This window comes from Miscanthus floridulus, chromosome 8, assembly GCF_019320115.1.
Source record: "Miscanthus floridulus cultivar M001 chromosome 8, ASM1932011v1, whole genome shotgun sequence".
Lineage (NCBI taxonomy): Eukaryota > Viridiplantae > Streptophyta > Magnoliopsida > Poales > Poaceae > Miscanthus > Miscanthus floridulus.
The window spans coordinates 72,858,255-72,881,510 of NC_089587.1; the positions used below are offsets into that span (position 1 = coordinate 72,858,255).

Here is a 23,256-nt window from a genome sequence, read left to right on the forward strand (position 1 = left end):
ATTAAAGAAGAGAAAACTGGAAGAGATTATTAGATTGTTGTATCTATTTGGGAAAAAAGCAGAGTAATAAGTGACAATGTTACCCTACAGAGATCGAGAATAATAATTCTTATACTACTCAATGAGTGGGTGGGTGGGGGGGGGGGGGGGTAGTAGAGGATCCTAACAGAGAGGAGAGATCTGAGTCACTACAAGACAAGCATATGGATAGTTTAAAAAAGGTTTGTGTGCACTATAAAGTAGTTCCTCTCAAAACAAATGTCAAATACATCTTTCTTTTCTTGTGCCACGATACACAATAAAAAACGTCATGTGCATAGCGTGTCACGTCTCTTTAATTTGTATTCCAAAATATAATGTACATATGTCACATTCGTCTATTTGCATCATTACAAATATGCACAAGAATGTCACCTTTTTTTCTTAACATGGACCCGGCCAGAATTTCTAGGTGGGTTCGTGAATATATTGTAACGATAACAAAAATAATGCACAAAGGAATACAATGGATGCCACATTTAATTATGGGTCATTTATGCTTGCTTATATTGGAGAATGCCAAATAACTTGAAGTATTGAATGAACCAATGAAATTTTAGAAAATGCAACCGGAAAAACAAAGCTAAATGTGGTATGGTGGTGTCGTATGTTTAAGTTGTTGCATCTATAGCTTCTCTAAATGGTATGTATGGTCTCAGACGGCTTGGTGCTAAGACTCAGGAATTATACTAGTTTAGGTGATGTTCCCTACGTCCAGTGGTGATGTTCATTCGTGTTGGTGAGCTTGAGAGCCTGAATGTTTTTAATAGGGGTTACAACACAAGAGGTTCGAGCGTGAAAGCTAGAGTGCAAAGACATGGGAGTCGAGAATGTTTAGATACCTAAGAGAAAGAGAATCATGACCTCCTGTTATATTGTTTCTGGGTGGCAGGTTACAAAAAAGATGGAGGGGTACTTCACGTTGGCTTCTTTGTACGATGCTTTTATCCATCCTTATTGGTTCGAGGTCTTAGGATCCATCATCCACATGCTTGGGGCGGAAGATGTGGAGGGCATGGCTATCCACATCCAACGTTCACTAACAGGCAGTGGTGCCAGTGGCATTTCAAGGGCAGGCGGCATGGCCTGTCCTTATCTCCTATTTAGTAAGGGGGCGTGCCCTCCCCTGTAGTGCTTGTGGGCAACACGCTCGGCACTATGGACACTACATTGAGGTGATAGCCTTGTATGACCAGCCTTTGACCCTTCGAGTGGAAGGAAAGTTTCGCCGAGCTTTCCATGCTTTACTCAAACGTTCATTACACAGGAGAGCACTGAGTTCCATGGGGGCACACCCTCCACTACTACAATAAATTTAACCAAGATGGGAGTTTTGGATTAACCGAGGCGGACAAACCATCCACCTCTGTCCAAAGGTCATGGTTAATCCAGACCTACGGAGGTAGTTGGCTAGTCCACCTCGGTTAATGTATTAACCGAGGCGCTCACCCTTAGCCATCGACCTCTGTTAAGTGATTAACCGAGGTAGGTGATTTAAGTAGCCCGCCTCCGTTAAGTGATTAACCGAGGCGGTTGTTTTGAGGTGATTGTCTCGGTTATTAGATTAATGGAGGTGGTTGCGTTATGATGTCCGCCTCCGTTAAGACTTAACTGATGCAGGCGCTTGGCCGGCGGCCCTACCACCGATTAATGGAGGCAGACGCCCAGCCCGCAAGTCTTGTCTTAATCTTCTCCACCTTGATCACATGACTCAATGTCATGTCTCATGTGCAATGAGCTCCTTCATCATCACATGTGTGAGCTTTGCAACATCTCCGAGCCATTTCCACCTCCATGGCATATGTTGCTCACACACATGTACCTGTGGGCTAATCACCCGTGTATCTCACATAAACACAATTAGTCCACCTAGGTTGTCACTTAATTACCAAAACCACACAAGGACCTTTCAAACGCCTCGTAAAAGATTTTAAGTAGTAGTGCTCCTAGTGTGGCCTACCTGATCGGCGGGATCAAATTAAAACCCCTGGCACTAATCCCACATTCCCACCTTAGCTGAGTTCCCCCTTGTCCAAGTTGGGTTGTGGAACTCGGTAGCCTTTGCACTCGTTTAGGTGTCAACTTGGCCAAGTATCAGGTGCTATAATACATGGGAGGTGAGGATTAGCCTGGTATACATATTCGTCAGTTTTATACACCGTTTACTCTCAACTATCACCTGAATGAGTGTTGCATTATTGACTACACATGAAACACGGTCTTTAATGCAAAAATGGTTTATGGTTTGTGCCATATTCTTTCATTTCTCTTCTTCCCAAATCAACAAACAAAGTAGTTCAACCGAGTGATGGACGAGCTACGCATTAGAACACTTGGAGAGATGGGGCGGGGATTCTTGCCATCAAGGATAGGTAGGGTGGCCACCCTACCTAGCTTTATTGGTGGGTCCAACATAGTTGGATCTAATCTAGTTGACACGTTTCTTGTATTTTTATCCCAAAATATAACATAATATGCCATGTTTCTTTTGTTGCCATCATATTAAAATGAAAATTGTATTGTCATGTCATGATTGGTGTGCCAGATAATCAAATCTAATTAGAGATTTGGAGCAGAACTCAGCAGACTGATTCTCTACCACAATTTCTTATCAATTTATCCTATTCTATATTCTCTTCCAACAAAATATTAGGATTTCTAGATTAAGGATGAAGAGAAATAACTATAATTCCCTCAATAAAGCACCAAGATTAAAATAACATAATTAATTACTGCCTATTCAGCTAACCAATGCCCCTCAATCAAGCACCTAGATTATAATTGCACAATTAGTGCCTCCCTATTTAGTGAACCCATGCACCTTTACCAATCACCAAAGTTACGATGACACAACTAAATTTTCCTAATCAATTGATACCTCTAAATGAAGCACCAATACGTCTTAATAGTTTGGGATGAATTTTAAAGGTAGAAGTCCTTTTTTATATTGGCACAAGCAAGTAGAAAGATAATTATGGATGACCTATTAACTGAGGGTAATAAGTCATATCCTTTGATCAAACTAACCAAACAGACAGTCCCCATTTATCATCTGGGAGAATACCATATCACGAATCATTGAAGATACAAGTTACAATGGTCATGCTTTCATCGATTTTATTTAACTAGAGGATGTATCTTCATTCAATTTCAAGAACAACCGCCTCTCCAGAAACCGTTTTGTAGCAGTGATGTCCATGCACTTCATCAGCATCGTTACAACCCTGACCTAGTAGAGAATCATGATTTAAAGATTGATCAATTTCTTAGCTTCTGCTATACTTGCATGTTGCGTCGGACTAGTATGAAAATAAGAACCATGAACACACATAATTTTACCTTAGCAGATCATGGAGCAAGAGGTGAAGGTTATATGCAATATGTTGCCAAATATAGCATCGTTCTTGCATCGTATTGCCGCTTCTCTGTGCGTGTAAGTCGATCGACGATACACTTCATCCTTCCCACACCGAGGCTCTGTGCTATTATCACGGCCGCACAACAGGCATCAGTTTTAGGTGGGAGTCTACAGGGGTTTGATGCCATGATGTAGGGCCCACATACATGCAAGATGTAGTTCTTTTCTTCATTTGTACATTTCTTACCCGGCCATCCACTAGTCACAGCACTCTCAAGAGAAATCACTGTGAACACTAGGAGAACAGCTACTTTCTTAGGTAACATCTTTGCTAATAGTATAATTTAGCAAGTGCTGACCAAATGAGTGAACGAACAAGGCCCTAAGCCCTAATAATCCCGAGGTTATGTTTAGAACCGTGGCCTACATGCTCCTATATATAGGGTAAAGCACATGGTGATAGTCTACACAGGCTTCATGCTTTGAATGCTTGATGAGCCTTTGATCAGAGACATTGTGGAAGATAGATACCCTATGGTGCAACCAAGATATTGTATATTAATTATGAATAGAGATACGTAGAGGTATTCAATGCCTATTTAATATTGAAGATATCCATTTTTAGTTTCACAGAATCCTCTTATTAGATGCAAGAGAAATAAATGAGAGGGTTCCTCTAGCTATTTGTTGACTGATATTATTGTGGCATATCATCTATCAAATTATATACCAATATTATGGTACCTCTGCCTGTTAACACGCCCTCTTTTTTTCACATGTCACATTAGCTTTGGCCAAAGTCATACTGTTGGTATATTGGTACTCAGGTACCTCGCCTCATAGAAATTAAAATATCCCAAATGGGATGAGACATAACAAGCAGCCAATCTGAGAGGCCGACAAGGTACCTCTACCTCATCTACTTGGAGGATAAAGCATAGCAAGATGTACTTAGAAACCAACTCTATCTGACTAGTTTTCTTGTAACAAACTAAGAAACCCATATGTAAACAGATTATGACTCTAGATGTACCCCTACCTCCGAACTATATATATAAGGAGGGGTAGGGAGTCCTGATCAGTCACCTGATCATACCTTAGCATACCTTGAAGCAATTCACTTCTATATAGCTACACAAATTCATTAGCCCCCTTGTAAACCCGAGCATACAAGATAATAGATCAATTCTCTATTGGATGTAGGGTACACATTGCTTGAACAAGTATATGTATTGCGTGATGTGCTACCCATCTGATTCCCTGTGCTTGAAACATTAATCTACATTGTTAATGATAATTCCCACAAAAGTTCGCGTGCTAACTAGGCGAACTTCGTGGGAATTTCTTCAACAATGACATCGTCGATTTTCACTCTGAGTGAGGCACCACCTTCAACCGTCGGAACTACATCGTCATGGTCCAACAATGGCCCTCATCTCGACAGTAGGGATGAAAACGGTATGGATATTTTCCGACCGTATTCGAAACTGAATCCGTTTAGAGGGGTTGAGATCTGTTCATATCCGAGTCTAGATATCCAACATCCGATATTGTATCCGTATCCGAATACTCAAATCGCATATTTATGATGTCGATATCCAATCATATCCTATCCGACATAGTTGACACTATCCGTATTCGAATCTGAATCCGGACAGAAATATGAAAACAAATGTAATATCGGTGATATCCGTCCGTATCCGATCCGTTTTCATCCCTACTCGACAGCACGCTATGGCCCTCGTCGATCCTCCTCTTCCTACGACAGCTCTTGTTGATAGTCTGTTGAGGACCTCATCATTATCTGTGGTGCTCCTCGACATCCCTTATCGACAGTTTGAAGTTTGTCATCGACACATCATCCCTTGTTGACAAAGCCAAGTTCATCGTCATCGACATCTTCTCGTGGAAGCCCTCATCAGTAACCTGCCATGGTTCTCGTCGTCCCATTGTGACCCTCATCATCATCAAGCGACAACCCTCGTTAATAGCTCAGAGTTCTTCATTGACTCATCGTCTCTTATCAATGGCTCGGAGTTCGTCATTGACTCGTTGTTTCTCGTCGATAACCCGAAGTTTGTTGTCAACTCGTCGTCCCTCATCAATAACCTAGGGTTCATCGTCAACTTGTCGTCTCTCATTGATGGCACGAAAATCATTGTTGCCTCGTCGTCTCTCATTGATGGTGTAGAGATCATCGTCCTCTCTTGTCGACGGTGCAGAGATCATCATCGCCTCATCATTTCATCAATATGGCATGGAGATTGTTGTTGCCTCATCATCTCTTGTGGATAGCGTCGAGATCATCGTCATGTGTCATCTCTCATTGACAGTGCAGAAATCACCGTCGCCTTGTCGATCCTCATTTTCCCACGGTAGCCCTCGTCGGCAGCTAGCCATGGCCCTCGTCAACCCTCGTTTTCCTACGATAGCCCTCATCGACAGCCTGCCACAACCCTCATTGTTGTTTCATAGCGACTCTCATTGTCAACCCGTTGTGGCACTCATTGTTCTTTGTAGGACCTCCTCAACACCACGGAGTTTGTCGTCGACTCATCGACAACATGGAATTCATCTTCGACTCGTCGTCGCTCATTGACACCATGTAGTTCGTTGTCTACTCGTCGTCCCAATTGTCAGACTCATCAAACTCGTAGTATTTCTCCTCATCTGTCAAGAAACACCTAATGGCCATCATTGCTTCTATTACCTATACAAACATAAATCTCACCAATGTTTGCTGCACCTTTTGTAAATGTCAAAACAAAAAACACAGAACCTTGTCACCCTCCCTGGCCTCGTCATGACACATGGTGAGAAGCCCTGTTGCATGGCATGTTCGCTGTGCTTAACGGTGGCCATGGGGAATTGGATGGCAAGGAGGAAGTGGATCACACTTTGTAGTGGGCTTGGAGTGGTGCGGGATATGTTGTGGCACGGGTAGCAGAGATCTAGGCAGAGCCAACCATCGCATAATGGTTGGTGGCAGCAGGAGGCAAGCACCAGTACCAAAGATGCTGTAGATAGCCACTACTACAAACTTTACTGGAGGCGGGCGTTTTTGGTTTTCCGCGGCGGGCAAAGCCGTCCGCCGCGGCCTAGAGGCCATGATAAATTGTGGCTTAACCATGGCGGGCAGCCTTGCCCGCCGCGGTTAATCGATTTACCATGGCGGGAACGTTAGGATGCCCGCCGCGGTTAATCGTTTAAAAAAACAAAAAAAACCAGGAACTCGCCGGCGAGCCCATTCTCGAGCCCATCGACGAGCCCATCCTAGCCCAATACTGGAGCCACCGCACCTAGCTGGATCCGCCACCGGGGTCTCCTCCTCACCGGATCCGCCGCCGAATCTGCGCCGACGCCGCAGGTTGGGGCCGTCTTGCCATGGATCCATGCCACCGCCGTGTGGATCCACGTCGCGGGAGCAGGGAGTCGACGCGGCCGGCCTGGATCCACGCATCCACCCTGGATCCGCTGTCGTGTGGATCCACATCGCAGGGAGTCGACGCGGCCGCCTGGATCCACCGCCGTGTGCCCATCCCTGCGCCGTGCAGCACCTCGCCTATGAGAGAGAGCGAGAGATGAGGGAGGACTGAGAGGAGAGAGAGGGTGGGAGAGAGAGGGAGAGACATATCGGGCGCCCTGGATCCACCGTAGACGCTGTCGTGCAGGCCTCGCCAAGCAGGCCTCGCCGTCGCTTACTAACTACTACTATTTACTAACCACTACTACTACTAACCCTACAACTAACACTACTACTAACCACTACTACTTACTAACTACTACTATTTACTAACTACTACTACTACTAACCCTACAACTAACACTACAAACTAATACTACTAACCACTACTACTATTTACTAACTACTACTACTACTACTAACCCTACAACTAACACTACTAACTAATACTACTAACCACTACTACTATTTACTAACTACTACTACTACTAACCCTACAACTAACACTACTAACTACTACTACTAACACTACAACTAACTACTACTAACTACTAACTACTACTACTACTAACCCTACAAGGGTAGGGCTTACCTTGGCGGCAAGAACGACAAGAGCGAGGGCTGACGACGACGGCGGGGATGACCGCAGCAGCGCGAGGATCAACGGGCGGTCGGAACGAAGCGAGGATCGACGGGCGGTCGGGTCGGCACCTTCCTCTTCTTCCTCCTCCCCTTTCTCTTTCTTCCTCTTCCTTCTCCCCCTTCTCTTTCTTCCTCTTGCTCCTCTCCTTCTCCCTCTGCTGGCCGGCCGCAGGGGCGCGGGGCCGCCGGGGCGCGGGAACACCGGGGCGCGGGCGCGGGGCCGCTGGGCCGTCAGGGCCAGGCGAGAGCGCCGGTCGGGCGCCGGCAAGCTCGAGGCGCGGGCGCAGGGCCGCTGGGGCGGGGGCGCGGGGCCGTCGGGGCTGGACGGGGGCGCCGGGGCGGGACAGGCAGGAGCTCGCCGGCCGGAGGGGGACGACGGCGGGGGTGGCGCGGGCTTTTAGGCATCCGACGTCACAACTTGCTTCAAACTTTCTCAATTTTTTACCATGGCCTCCACATGCGATAACAAGACACCTCGACAAGTTTCGTGATTTTCAGACTTCGTTTGGATTTTATATAATTTAAATACACTTTTACCGCAAGTACATCGCCATGTTACGACAACAAGATGCTCGTAATTTCATGCGAGTTCCTGGATACGGCCTCAACATACGCCAAACATCATGAATATTATTTTTTGAATGACCAAATTCCATTATTTCATGTACATGCAGTTTAAATTTGAAATAGTCGAAAAAATTCAACGAAATAAAAATAATTAAGGAAATATAGTAAAAAAAACTCAAAATTGTCCCAAATTTTGAAATGGAGTTTCAATTACTGTAGCAAGGCCCAGGAAAAAATGGGGAGAAAAAAAACAATTTTTTTTTAATTTGCTGAGTGCCAACCTTGACACTCGGCAGAGACTGTCTTTGCCGAGCGCCAGGTCACTGGGCACTCGGCAAAGGACTTTAAAAAAAATTGCAAAAACGGTTAAAAAGTCTTTGCCGAGGGCCTAACGATGATGCCCTCGGCAAAGATTGACGGTAGAAGACGGACATCATGTCAGGCGGTGTTGCCGAGGGCCGGCCCTTTGCCGAGGGTTTAGCCATCGGTAAATAATTATTGTTGCCGTGTGCTTGTCTTTGCCGAGGGTCTGGCCCTCGGCAAAGAGTCTTTGCCGAGGGCTGTTCTTTGCCGAGGGTCAGGCCCTCGGCAAAGACTCTTTGCCGAGTGCCCGATTATTTGCCCTCGGCAAAGGGACAGGCCCTCGGCAAAGATGATCTGTCCGGTAGTGAATGGGGCGACGAACAAAGCCACGACAGACGAAGGTAAGTGTGGAAGTCTCCTTTTAGTTCTTCATAGAGATTAGGTCCAGGACATGCAATGATTTTTTCTACTATTGCAATGTATGGGTATATTTGCTAGTTTAACCAAATTAACGTCCCACTTATTATTTAGGATTATACCATGCTAGGAACAATTCAAGATACAAGTTACAGGAATGGTCATGCTTTGATCGATTTTATTAATCAATTAGCGGATGTATCAACATTCGATTTCAATTAGAACCGCCTCTCCAGAAATCTTTCTGTAGTAGTGATGACCATGCACTTCGTCAGCATCGTTACACCATGACCTGGTAAGGATTAAGGAAACATGATTTAATGAATGACCAATTTCTTAGCTTCTCCTACACTCGCATGTTGTGCGGGACTACTATGAAAAGAATCATGAACAACATGATTTTTACCTCAGCAGATGGAAGAGCAAAAGATGAACGTTGTGTGCAATATCTTTTCAAGTATATCATCACTGTTGCATTGTATTGCCCGCTCTCTACGTGTGTAAGTCGATCGATGACACACTGCATCATCCCCTCGCCGTGGCTCTGCAATGTTCTCACGGCCGCACAACACGGATCATTTTTAAGTGGCAGTCTACGGGTGTCTGATGCCATGATGTAGGGCCCACATACTTGCAAGATGTAGTTCTTTTGTTTATCTGTGCATGTCTTACCGCAACGTCCACTAGTCACAGTGTCAAGAGAAGAAATTGCTGTGATCACTACTAGAAAGAGAATAGCTACTTTCTTAGGTAACATCTCAGTGCTAATAGTGTAATTAAGCAGGTGCTGATCAAATGGGTACGGTGAATGAACAAAGCCCTAAGCCTGATGCTCTGTATAGAACAATGGCCTAGCTACGAGCTCCTTTTTATAGGTAAGGCAAGTGATCATAGTCTACAAAGGATTTCATGCATTGATGCTTGATGAACCTTTAATCAAACATTGTGAAAGATAGATACCCTATGGTGCAACCAAGATATTGTATGATCAATTATGAATAGAGATCCCTAGAGGTATTCGATGCCTATTTAATATTGAAGATATCCATTTTTAGTTTTACAGAATTCTTGGATGCAAAAGAGAGTAAATAAGGGATCCTCTATCTATCTGTAGACTGATATTTTGGCACATAATCTATCGAATTATGAACCATATAGCATGCCCCCTCTACCTAGGTATTAATACAGAATTTGGCAACCAGATCAAAAAGCAACTAGCAGCCCATCAAAAGCACATAATACTATAGATTTGAATCAAATCCATAACTTAGGAAGGAGCCTGATCAGTTGAAATCCTAGGTCCAACGCACAACAAAAACATTAAGCAAAGCCTAAGAACAAAAGACAAGCTAGGATGTGAACATTACAATAACTAGGATATGCGCAACGCGTTCTATTTTTTCTCAAACAACGCAAGTGGTAAAAATTGTTGTTTCTATAGTAGGTTCTATTGCATCCAGATTCAGATGTTGTAAAATGGAAAAACAAACCTATGGAGAGAAAACACAAGGGATTAGTAAATGATAATGATACCCTCAAGGCGTCCGGAGACGGACGCGATGCTTCCCGGGCCTGCAGTTTCTATGGTCCAATTGTGATGAAATTTTATGGTGGGCTAATTATTGTATGATTGAATTGTAGTAAAAATTTCATACTCATTCAACCATGTATAGCTTAGTTATAGATTTATTTATATTTAATGAGCATAAACCTAAATAAAATATATAACTAAGCTATACATGATCCAATGAGTATAAAATTTTTACTACAGTTTAAGCATACAATAATTAGCTCATCATAAAAATTTCACCATAATTGGACCATAGAAACTGCAGCAATGAATTATTTCATTTAATTACAGAAAAGTATAGATCTAAAGGCACAATAAAAACTTTATACTAAAGCATACCATATTATATGTTCACTATATCGATCTACTCATGTGGAGTCCAACAAAATTAGATTTTCTATTTTATGATTTTTCTGTGATTTACTGTAATTTTTCAAAGATTCAACCGAAATAAATAAAAAAGAAAAAGACAAAACCGCCTTCAAAACCACTTATAATAATAGGGCCAAGGAGGTAAGATGAATGGTTTTAAAAATTAAGGGAGATGTTTTGTTTGGTTTTGGAGTTTGGGGAGAAAAAGCGGACTTTCGTGAAAATTGAGGATGTAATGTGGATTTTTCCTTCTATATTCCCAGACCAAGCCGAGCACATCTTTTAAGGCCCATGTAGTGCCAACTCAGATGGGCTCGAAAGTACCAGGATGAGGCCGGGCCCATGTGCAAGATTGGGGCACGAGCACGACTCGGCCTTTTCTTGTCTTCTTGCTCATAAAATCCCAACCCATCCGAAAACAGGGGAGGGGAAAAAAGGGTACTCGAATTGGGGGAAGAGAGAGAGAGAGAGAGAGAGAGAGAGAGGGCGAATCGAATCGAATCGAGCCGGGAGAAGCGTCAGAGACAGGGAGGAGGGCGGCGGAATCGGCGCCGGCGGCAGGCATGGAGGACCTGAGCGTGGAGGAGCTCGCCTCCAACCTCTCCACCTACAAAGAGCAGCTCCGCGAGGTCTCTTCTCCCCCTCTCCCCACCCTCTCCTCGATCTGGCTGCGCCCCCTTTCCGTTCTGGCTGCGATTCTTCCAGAATGGTCGTTCTAGCGAGTGTTTTCGTCTGCGGCTCAGGATTCGCGCGCGGCTGTAACCGAATTCCTGTACTATGGATGTTCCGCTCTGATTCTAGGCTAGGGTTTTAATTATTTGATTAATGTAAGTTTCATTACTTGTAGAATTCGTTTATGCGTAATAGGATTATACTTATCAGGTTTGCTCGGTTATTTGCATGTCGCAGTATTGGATTCATAGGAATAGGGATTCACAGGAATAGGGTCGAGATTAGCCTTACCTTTTGAATTAGCAACATAATCATTTACCTTATATAGGATGTAGCCATTTAGGTATTAATCCAGTGCCTTTGGAATTACGATTTTTGCTCCTGGCTCCTAATAACTAGCAGCAAAAAGCGGCGTTATCTTTATGCCTATTTATATATGTATTTTATATGTTAATTAGGTTATTTATTTGATGGAAACCACCATTTGTTAGAGACTTCATGTTATGCATTTTAGGCATGAGGCTCTGGTGTTGCTGTCGATGTTTATAACATGTGACCTCACTCTTGTTCAAACCCTCTGTCTCTCATCTCATTCTTATTTTTGACCAGTGATTTCATTTTGAGGAATGATATTGTTCAAGCAGATGCGGTGCACTATTTTCTTCTGTCTGGAAACTGCCAATAATATGCTATATTGGCACCACACTACTTGTTGGTCACTGATTAATAATGAAGTTTGCATTAGTCAAGATCCTTGTTATCCCTATCTCTCACTGAAAGTTTCATGCTAATTCCTTGCATTTATTTTTCCTTACCAAATCTCTTTTACTGTGAAACATTTCTTGTTATGTCCATGTGGTTTAGATACTAATCAAATTCATGTACTATGTCCATGCGTTTCAGGTTAAGAAGCTTATCAAGGAGAAAAAGGATGACCCTGGAATTTCTGAATATATTGATATGGAGAAAGAGCTTCAAGAAGTGAGTTCTTTTCTTATTTTATCCTGTAATGTGATGCCCTCATGCTTGTGTAGCTACACGTCAGATACATCGAATTAATGATTTTTCACCAATGGATGCTTGATTTCTTCTCTGATTTTTGGGGCCTGTTGCTATCGATTCCTCTCTATTCTTTGTTACAAGGAGCCATGCCCAGCAAGGTAGCATGCAAAGGCCTCTTGCAACAGAAGATTTGTTTTTGGGGAATTTAGATTTTTTTTGTAACCTTGAAAGGTGAGAAGGTTGATTATGACAATGGTAGGGACTGTCTGAGCAACCATATTAATAGTAATGAACAATATGTAAAAATTCAGTGGCTTCAAAGTTGTCCATTACCCTTTATCTTGATTGATTGCAGGTTTGTACTCCTCCTGATTTGGGTGTCGCTGCTGCTGTTCTAAGTTGGATCTCAAAAAATACGAGCACGTATTTAATAATACTGGGAGGTTACTTGTGTTTATGATGCTTAATGTCATTTTTTGTGACCACTGCAGGTCATAACATTAACCGAAGAGATTTTGGCAACTGCAAAGCAAACTGAGAGTGCCCAGAATGCGGCAGGTCTATCACCACCAAATTATTCAGCTGGAGTGCAGTCTGAGGTAGCTTTTTTCTTCATTACTCGTTGGATGGCTTCCTTCCTTAGCTGAAATTCTGAATAAGAAAGAAATACATGCCAATTGTTCCATAGATAAAGGGATTGTCCTGATGAATTACAATTTGTGTTGCTTGCATTGAAATATAATGGCTTGTCTTCCTACACTACTCTGACAGTCTTGTGGCAGGGACTGGATGACCTTTCGCATTCCCATAAGTTTGCTGTTGGTACTAGAGTTCAAGCTGTGTGGAGTGAAGATGGGGAATGGTGAGCTTCTCTTTGATATACCTAGCATTGTTTGTGTCTAGATACAACAACAACAACAACATAGCCTTTCAGTCCCAAGCAAGTTGGGTGTTTGTGTCTAGATGATTGTCTTTAATATTTTTTTACATCATTCCATTACAACATGTTTGATTAGCTGAATTGCCAGGTATAATGCAACAGTTGAAGCTTTGACACCAAATGGATATTATGTAGCCTACGATGGCTGGGGAAACAGGGAAGAGGTATGCTCCTTTTTTTTTCTGAAAGCAATATATTTTTTCTTTTAAAAATAGAGTTGGTATATTCATATATGAGTACGGAGCAAACAGCTACTTCAGTTGCACTAAACAGAATTGTTTCTCATATTACTTATGTGATGACCAAAACAAATTGCTAATGGGTTGAGTTGTTCTCATGAACATGGGTCATCCTAGCTACATTTATCCTGTTTAAGTTTGTCTTGTAAGATTGGTATATAGTAATTAGTAATTCATATATAGTTCTGAACTTCTATAATATGTTGTTCTAAGCTATTAATTTCACTGCCTTGTATAGGTGGACCCAGATAATGTGAGGCTGCTTGAGGAAGAAGCAGCTGATGCTCTGAGACAAGTTGAAAAGGAAGCTGAAGCTACAAAAATGGCAATAAAGAGGAAAATTGAACAAGCAGCAACATCTGATTTTCAGGCGCGTAGCTTGCCAGCCAAACTTCGTATTGAACCAAGTGATCCTGAGGATGTTGTAAGTGAAAAAGTTTGCCCTTTCATTTCGATAATGTGCCTCGCAAGCTTCAACTAACCTGAACCTTTTGGTATCATGTGTTCTTGCTGACCCTTTTGTGTTTGCAGAAAGCTGCAAAGCGTAAGAAAATACATGCTTTCAAATCAAAAGCCCGCTTTGAGCAACTTGAATTTGCCCAAAACAAGCGGCAGAACACATGGCAGCAGTTTCAAACCAAAGGGAAAGCCAAAAAGGTAGCTTCTTGGCCCCCACACCATATTATTTTTTAAAAACATTGCTAGGCACTCTTTCATTAAGTTTGAAAAACTGAATTTCAAGGTACCTGCCTATCCTCAGCTTTCATGCTATGATGACCAAAATGGAGCATCTGCATCCCAGTTAGTGGAGAAACAGATTGTCTGAACTTTGATGGTTTGTTTGCAGGTGGGGTTCTTCTCTGGTCGCAAGAAGGAGAGCATCTTCAAGTCACCGGATGACCACAGAGGTAAGGTGGGTGTCACTGGGAGTGGCAAAGGCCTGACTGACTTCCAGAGGAGGGAGAAGCATCTGCACCTTAAAGGTGGCTCCGGGGATGCAGCGGATGACGAGGAATAAACTGAACCGGCATGTCACTTATTTGTTAGCTTGTGAGTGTATCATCACCAAACAGACATTTCCATGGCTGTTTAGTGCCGACCTGGCCTCCAGGGGAGCCTGTACTCTTTAACTTGTGGAAGCTAGAAATATCAATGTTGTGCCATTCTATATATAGAGATGCTGTTGCCTTCAGGCGCCCCTCCACTCATCATTGTTGAATTGTCGCGGTCGTTTTGAAGTGGCCTTTTGGTAGCATTTTGAAAGCACTCAAGACTATGGAGGGACAAGTGGGCAACCCTCGACATAGAAGCAGTATGGTGTAATGTTTGTTCATTCCTGGAGCTCTACTTCTCAGCTGTTACCTGTGCTGAGCTGATAGTGCCATCGTTTACAAACTTTATCTAAATATGCTTAGGTAGCATGTAAGAGTTAGCATGTAGCTCCTATTTCTGGAGTGACTGAGGGCACAAAGCAGCAATCCAAATATGGTAATAGAGTCTCTTTTTTTTACAATAAATGCCTCACATAAATGAATTACTACAAGGCCCTCTTACACTGTGAAATTATACTTTATGGTCCCAATCAATTTTCCTCTTGGATCGGCCTCTGGTCGCTGGTCGGAGACACTATTTAAAGAGATCTCCTATTTAAAAGAGGGCTATTCTCCTGCAGCCACCCACCGGTCCACCACACTGCTTGCAATGGCTCCGTCTACCTGCATAGAAGGCGACCGGCATTGCTTCCTCTACCTACACAGAAGGTGACTGGTACTACACGGGCACATGCACAGCCGTGAAGTGTCTGACGATATGATAGCCCCTGGCCCTGGGCTTGGCCTGGGATGATTAGCAGCTGATCTCCCAAGCTACCATGCAGCAGCAGCAGCAGCAAGGAGAGGCCGCGGGAGGAGCTGACCTGCAGCTGCAGCTGCAGATGAGAGGAGGGAACGAAGAGGAGGAGCTGGTGCTGGCCACGTGGGACTGCGGCAGCCCGCTGTACGACTCCTTCGAGCTCGCGTCGCTGCACTACGTCCTCGAGAAGCACACGATGGTCCTGCCGTTCGTCCCTGACGCAGCCGCGGTGTCGCGGTCGAGGCGGCGTTCGCTGCGTCGGCATCATCGGGGCGGCGCCGCCCTGCCGCCCGACATGGCCAAGACCGGCAACCGCGGCGCGGGCGCGGGCGCGGCTAGGAGGACGAGGGGGTGGAGGGGCAGCAAGGCCGCGGCAGCTATATTCAGGGCTGTTACGTGCTGGAGGAGCTCTGTATAGGTACTTCCGTGCTTTCTCGAAGCGCTGCTGGATGCTGATACATGTTATAAAACAGCCGACCTTTTCTTGGACTGTTTGTTTGAACTTATCAGTCGGGCCGCTTATCAACCAGCTTTAATAATAGCCGAATAGCTCTAAGATAGAAAAATTATTCTTTATTTCTGTGAATATTGGTAATTACAGAGCTCCCACGTATATATAGCCAAGTCAAGACCTAAGAGTTTGGTAAAAGCCCACATTCAAACGGACTGAGATTAGGATTCTTCCAGCTCCTTTCCTTCTAGGATAAAGTCCGTATATTTTACAGCACTCCTCCTTAGACGATTATCATGATATGCATATGCCTCGTTAAAAACTCAATCCGAAATCTCAGTATGAAAAAACGGTTCTCGGAGGAAAGAGTACATCTTATTCGTTAATTGCATTGCACATGTTGTCTCATTAAAAACCTTATGAGAAACCTTCAAATAAAAACTCACATAGAGAAAAACAGTACAACATTTAACCTTCTTGGTGATGTATTCTTCATGTTATTCTATTCTTCATGAACAGATATTGATCTTCATAATATATGCATAAATTTTAATGTTTTGGCAAATATAATCTACTTGATATTTATAATTTTAGTGGTTTATCTTCAAGGTAGATTTAATCAAATATGCTCCCCCTCATAAAGCCATAATTTGAACTTCATTGTTCAAATCTCACTTTTTATAATTGTGTGATTAACTAATGGTACGTAGTACCATAATACTATATCTTTCAAAAGATGGTTCCCAATTCTTCTATGAATTATAATATGAGTATAAATAAGAGCAATGTGCTTCATGCATAATGACCACTTATTAGTTATGTAAAACAAATAAAATTTATCCTTTAGGGTAATAAATCCTTTCAGAGAATTATGGGGGTAAATAATTTACAATATTCAATATCGTCTAGATAATGTATCAAACTTATACTAGAGTTTGAATACTTATAATTTTTTATTAGTGGATTTTCAAATTATATGTTCTACAAATCTTTGAGATTTTGATTGTACCACTAAATAATAAATCCAGTCTTACATTTGACATTTAGGAGATAATTCAATTGCCAAAGTCACCATTATTCTTATACCTTCTATGATATTTAGAGGATATAAATACTTAATTGCTAGCTTTACAATATACACTTTCTGAGTGTTTGTATGGCACCTTCATGGTGTTTATTATGATTCCTTATTGCTTTCTCTCGGGGCCATATTCACTTCAGGGATCAATGGTGTTTATTCAAGAATCGACTGGTAAATTCTTCGTGGATTAATTTCTTCAAGGATGTTCTTATTCTTATTGAATAACAATTCTCTTCTATGAGATATATTATCTACTACATGAGAGATTATTATGTAATATACACAATAAGACAGCGCTATTCACTACAAAGTCGTTCGATGACGCTTTTCCTTCTAGGACATGCTCTTCTTGAGACTTCAATATTTATACATGAATATATTCTACCTTAGACTTCTTAATACTTAGTATGAGATTTAATTTTCATATGTTGCGATTTCTATTCTTTAGGAACTATATGAATTTTTAGAATCCACTTACTAATTGCATATTCATTCATTTCATTTGCCAGAGACATAGCAGAATATTTATTTCTTCTTAGTAGGAGATTCAACCTCAATTGCTTTCTTCATTGACCATATATAATTGCTACAAGCAACTTTGCCATGTACTTTATTTTCTAGATCCGAGTTCTCATAAGAGAAACATTTGCAATTATAGAGGTAGCGTTGTTGACAACTATTATTTTCTCATAATATTCTTACAATGTGAGATTATTCTATCTCTTTGTCATTTCCTAAACAAGAGATAATTTATTATTCTGCATACCCAACACTATGATGCACACGGTTAGTGTGTTGGATTTCGTCTTCATGATGATTCTCTTCATGAGGTGCTTAACCTTCTTCATGAGATGTTCTCTTTATGAGAATAGAGGAGTTTGTTCTTTATTTCATTTAACAAATATACACTAAACTAGAACCTACAGGTGTCCCATAGATTTTTGCTTGATAGTATACAACATTTAATTTACTACTAGTAAACACAACTTCTGGTTTATAACTTCAAGTTACCCCTCTCATTTTTTAAAATTATCTGGCATATGCTCCGCTTCATGCTTCACAAGAGGATCAGTCAAACTATTGTTAGATTTACTGCGTGATATTATTCCTGCTTCAAGCTTTAAGGAATATTTTTCTCTTAAGACCATTTTCCTTCTATGGAAATAATATTCGACATTCAACATAGGCTTTCTCTCCCCCTAATGTCAATATTAGATCTTTAATAGCATACTTCAAAAGATATCTCCTATCATGGGCTTAAAATAATTTAGATTCATGTATCTCAAACTACAAGTGGAGGTCCATTCATGTATGCTATGATGTAGTTTTATGAGAAATATTCACGCACATATTTTAACACAGAGATTATTATTCACTAAATGCAGCGAGCTAGAATACATAAAATACACTTAAGAATGTTCAGCATTCCTACAAACTCAGGGATGTTCTCCCCCTGATTTGCACATATTTTATTTCATTTAACAAATATACACTAAACTAGAACCTATAGGTGTCTCATAGATTTTAGCTTGATAGTATACAACATTTAGTTTACTACTAGTAAACACAACTTCTGGTTTATAACTTCAAGTTACCCCTCTTATTTTTCAAAATTATCTGGCATATGCTTCGCTTCATGCTTCACAAGAGGATCAGTTAAACTATTGTTAGATTTACTGCGTGATACTATTCCTGCTTCAAGCTTTAAGGAATATTTTTCTCTTAAGATCATTTTCCTTCTATGGAAATAATATTTGGCATTCAACATAGGCTTTCTCTCCCCCTAATGCCAATATTAGATCTTTAATAGCATACTTCAAAAGATATCCCCTATCATGGGCTTAAAATAATTTAGATTCACGTATCTCTAACTACAAGTGGAGGCCCATTCATGTATGCTATGATGTAGTTTTATAGAAAATATTCAAGCACATATTTTAACATAGGGGTTATTATTCACTAAATACAGCGAGCTAGAATACATAAAATGCACTTAAGAATGTTCAGCATTCCTACAAACTCAGGGATGTTCTCCCCCTGATTTGCACATATCATGGTTTAAAACTATTTCATTGTGTAGCTTCTTTATTGTTTAGCCCAAAATTTTGATCCAAGTACTCGTACATAAAAAATTAGACCATATACTTCAAATATATAAAATATGCAACATTCAAACTCACATGGAATTCCTTCTAGATTTTTCTAATTGCCATTAATGCAAAATTCCCCAAATATCTTTTCTTCATAAATCACAAATCATCATAAGTGTTTTATCTATCAACTCAATTTCCACTATAATCCATCCCATTCAATTGGGTCACTTTTCTATTTAGCCAATTTCAATTTAAGCAACCCCCTCTGATCTTAGGCTACTTGGCCCTAGACTAATTTATTGCTTATCATGAGATCCGTTGAAAGCAAGATATTTCTTAGTTCAATGAGAACTAGCGTGTTGGCTAGCCAGTTTAATTATGAGGGGAAAAGGTAGTAGCTATAGGCTACGAATATAGCTTCTATGCTAATATTCATGTAGGAGTGGAGATTGTTGTAGCTCGATGAGAGTGCACAACATAATGATACACATTCATATGTAATGTTGATATTCAATCCAATGTATAGATAACAATAAAATGCAAAGCTACAAGCTTTCTTGCAATTAGTGCAATGTAGTGAAAGCTAACTCGGCCGAAAGGGACACGGCTAGGACTTCGAGTCATAATACATGCACTTAAAATAGATTTAGGAAGACTATGTCTATATAAATATATATTACCCATATTTTCTTATGCCTTTACCCAAAATTCCTCCCCCTTTTCATGCCATAGTTACTTCAAGTAGTAATATGCTACACGCATCATCTATGAATAATCATTTCTAATGTTACATAGAATCCAATTATACTTCGGGTATTCATTGGTTCAGGCATGAAATTCACATATCAAGTGCATTGTTTAGTGTACAACAACATATTCAGGATAGGACTTAAACTTTTAGTTTTTGGGCTAAAGTATTAAATACTTAATTTATGGATTATACTATTTCTTGACTAAATTGATCCTTTTAAGATTAGTTAATATGCTAGTATAGTCCAATTGTTCATATGCTTCTAGAAATTTAGTTTCCTTTCTACCTACATGGTAGTAGTGCACAAAGAAATATATAGCCTTCATGGTTAATTGATGCTTCTTTGTGGATAAAATTAATACAAAATTTGTTTAGATAGGCAATAGGCAATTGTTTATATGTAAAACATATAAATCTAATTCATTCCATGCAAGATTAACATATATTACTGCAAGTAAAAATTGTAACTAAGAACTTCATATCAGTCTTCAAGCTAATAAAATAACCATTAACTCTTCTATGAGTTTACATAATCCACTTAATTCAACAGAAATTAAAACTTAAAGCACCGCCCCCACTGATACTTCATGATAGTAATTCCAAAAACAAAACAAGTATGTAAGCACATGATTTAAGTTCTTCTTCAGAAAAACCTTAAATATTTTAATTCTTATCCATTCTTACATGTCTTAGCTTCTATGCTTGACATTTAGCAGCTTCATGCATGCTCTACTTCATAGTTATGATATGTAATCATGATCCTTCTAGGAGTAGAACATATGCAAGTCATATATCCTTGATCATAATATTGTCCAAAAATTCTAACTCAATTTATACTGATATTGAGTAATTATGAATGATAAATTTGAATACTTCTAGTACTTCAATTTCTTCTGGAATTAGACATAGTCTTATTTACCATCTAGTCTTCATTCTATGACTTTTAATCACAAAGCTTCAAGCTTATTATATTTGTTTATAGAGCAGCATTATATCCCATATGGTCATTGTGGGGGTATGGCCCCCGGTATCCACAAGACAATACATGGGCCGCACCATCAGAGGTGGCCCAGCCCACAAGATCAAGGCGTGTACGACGCTGCTCGGCGTGCACCGCAAGCTATTGTATAGTACCAAATATGATACTTTTTCTCCGAGCTGTTTTCTCCATGTTTGCTCTCCAAACAATTTTCTAAACCCCTGAACAGTCATGTTGACGCTCGGATGTCCCTAGAGACGGCCCTGTCTTCGGCTCCATCCTACACGTGCTATGGGCTCCATGCTCTGCATTATGGGTGGTCGGCTGTGGTTCCTTGGTGACGCCTGCTCCTCCTACACATGCACAGGCTCTGCGCTCGATGTTATGGACTATGGGCTAGCTAGGGCTGGAGACTCAGCTATACACTAACTGGTCAGACGGTTTATATTAAATATAAATACATCTTCGCTCCAACTGATCGCCGAGCTACATACGCTATTTTCTCTCTCTAGGGTTTATATATTTTTACATCATGTACTACACATTATACATGTTTGTATTACAAAATCATCGTCCAGGTGATCGGACCACCTGGTGCTCGGACTTCTCCACTGATCAACTAGTCGGACCGCTTGGTTCATGGACTCCATCACCGACCAGTTGATCGGACTGTTCGCTGGTTGCTTCTACTCAATGCTCACTTTGCTGCCGAGTTGATCGGACTGTTGAAAGCTCTAGTTTGATTTTGATGAATTGATGAAACCCTAAGTGCTAACCTAGTTTATCAAGTGATTATGAGATAGGTAGCACATTCCAAGTAGTGAAGCAAATGAAGATCATAAAGATGGTGATGCCATGGTGATGATCAAGTGCTTGGATTTGGAAAGAAGAAAGAGAAAAATAAAAGGCTCAAGGCAAAGGTATAAACTATAGGAGCTATTTTGTTTTGGTAATCAAGACACTTAGAGAGTATGATCACATTTAGGTTCGATAGCCATACTATTAAGAGGGGTGAAACTCGTATCAAAATACGGTTATCAAAGTGCCACTAGATGCTCTAACTCATTGCATATGTATTTAGGATCTAGTGGAGTGCTAACACCCTTAAAAAGGTTTGTGAAAATATGCTAACACATGTGCACAAGGTGATACACTTGGTGATTGGCATATTTGAGCAAGGGTGAAGAAGATAGAGTTGAAAATGAGTTAGTCGCACTGGTCGCAGAGTGACCAGACACGTCCGGTATGGAGATCAGACACGTCCGGTACGTGGCTAAGGACTGAACTACACAGTGCGACCGGACGTGTCTGGTCGCCACACCGGACGTGTCTGGTGTGAACCAGCAAACGTAGTGTTCGGCAGAACAGTTGATCAGACGCTGGCTACGTCCGGTCCGGTGTGACCGGACGTGTCCGGTCGTCCGTGGGTGCTTACTGTACTCGACCGGACGCTGAGGCTCAGCGTCCGATCATTTGTTGTTCTGCGTCCGGTCGGTGCGTCCGATCGCATGAACATGTGGGCTGCAACGGCTACCCTATCTTGAACTAGACACATGGCGGTCTAGGAGTGACTGGACGCGTCCGGTCAACCTACCGGACACGTCTGGTATTCACGAACGGAGCATTCGGTGCTACGTCCGGTCGATTGGACCAGAGCATCCGGTCACCCCACGCTGTACCCAATGAAGGGGTACAACGGCTCTATTTCATGGGGACTTCTATTTAAGCCCCATGGCCAGTTGAAGCTTACACCTTTGGCCATTTTCATTGACATAGCAACCTTGTGAGTTTAGCCAAAGCCCTCCCACTCATCTCCATCATTGATTCATCATCTTTGTGAGATTGAGAGAGAATCCAAGTGCATTGCTTGAGTGTTTGCATCTTGAGGCACTTGGTGTTCGTGTTTCGCTGTGGATTTTGCTTGTTACTCTTGGTGGTTGCCGCCACCTAGACAGCTTGGAGCAGCGAGGATCGTTGAGCGGAGGGTGGTGATTATCTTCGGCTCTGATCGTGGTGATTGTGAGGGGTTCTTGACCTTTCCTCGGTGGAGAGCCAAAAGGTACTCTAGTGGATTGCTCATGGCTTGTGTGATCCTCATCTTGTGTTGGTTGTGCGGCACCCTTTTGAGGGTTTGGCGTGTGAAGCCAATTAGCGCGTGAACCTCCAAGTGAGTGAATCGCCACAACGAGGACTAGCTTGCCGGCAAGCAAGTGAACCTCGGTAAAAATCATTGTGTTCATCATTGATTCTGAGGTGATTGGTCTTCTGTGTTATTCATCCCTGTGATTGATTGATTTCTTCATCTACACGGCGGTATAACCTTCTTGATCACTCTCTTTATTTTACCGCAAACTAGTTGACAAGCTCTTTAGTGTAGCTAGTTGTGAGAGCTTGATTGCTTGGTTGGTGTGGCTCTTTAGTTAGCCTTTGAGAGCACACTAACATAGGGTAGTGTCATAGCTATTG

General features: G+C 41.6%; 2 protein-coding genes across 3 annotated transcripts; both read left to right on the forward strand.

Moving 5' to 3' along the window:
• The first annotated feature begins 11,157 nt into the window (after positions 1 to 11,157).
• Positions 11,158 to 14,788, forward strand: LOC136476674 (uncharacterized). The gene is made up of 8 exons (XM_066474605.1): positions 11,158 to 11,360; positions 12,307 to 12,384; positions 12,897 to 13,004; positions 13,188 to 13,267; positions 13,434 to 13,509; positions 13,823 to 14,008; positions 14,116 to 14,241; positions 14,432 to 14,788. The coding sequence occupies exons 1-8, from the start codon at positions 11,295 to 11,297 to the stop codon at positions 14,600 to 14,602; spliced, it is 891 nt and encodes a 296-aa protein (XP_066330702.1). The 5' UTR covers positions 11,158 to 11,294; the 3' UTR covers positions 14,603 to 14,788.
• Positions 14,789 to 15,353: 565 nt separating this feature from the next.
• Positions 15,354 to 20,823, forward strand: LOC136476675 (uncharacterized). Of its 2 annotated transcripts, none has more exons than XM_066474607.1 (2): positions 15,354 to 15,853; positions 20,799 to 20,823. In XM_066474607.1, exon 1 carries the CDS (start codon positions 15,455 to 15,457, stop codon positions 15,851 to 15,853), a length of 399 nt encoding a protein of 132 aa, XP_066330704.1. In that variant the 5' UTR covers positions 15,354 to 15,454; the 3' UTR covers positions 20,799 to 20,823. The 2 variants fall into 2 exon arrangements, with proteins under 2 accessions (XP_066330704.1, XP_066330703.1); XM_066474606.1 differs by lacking the exon at positions 20,799 to 20,823 and adding an exon at positions 17,108 to 17,356.
• Positions 20,824 to 23,256: the final 2,433 nt, after the last annotated feature.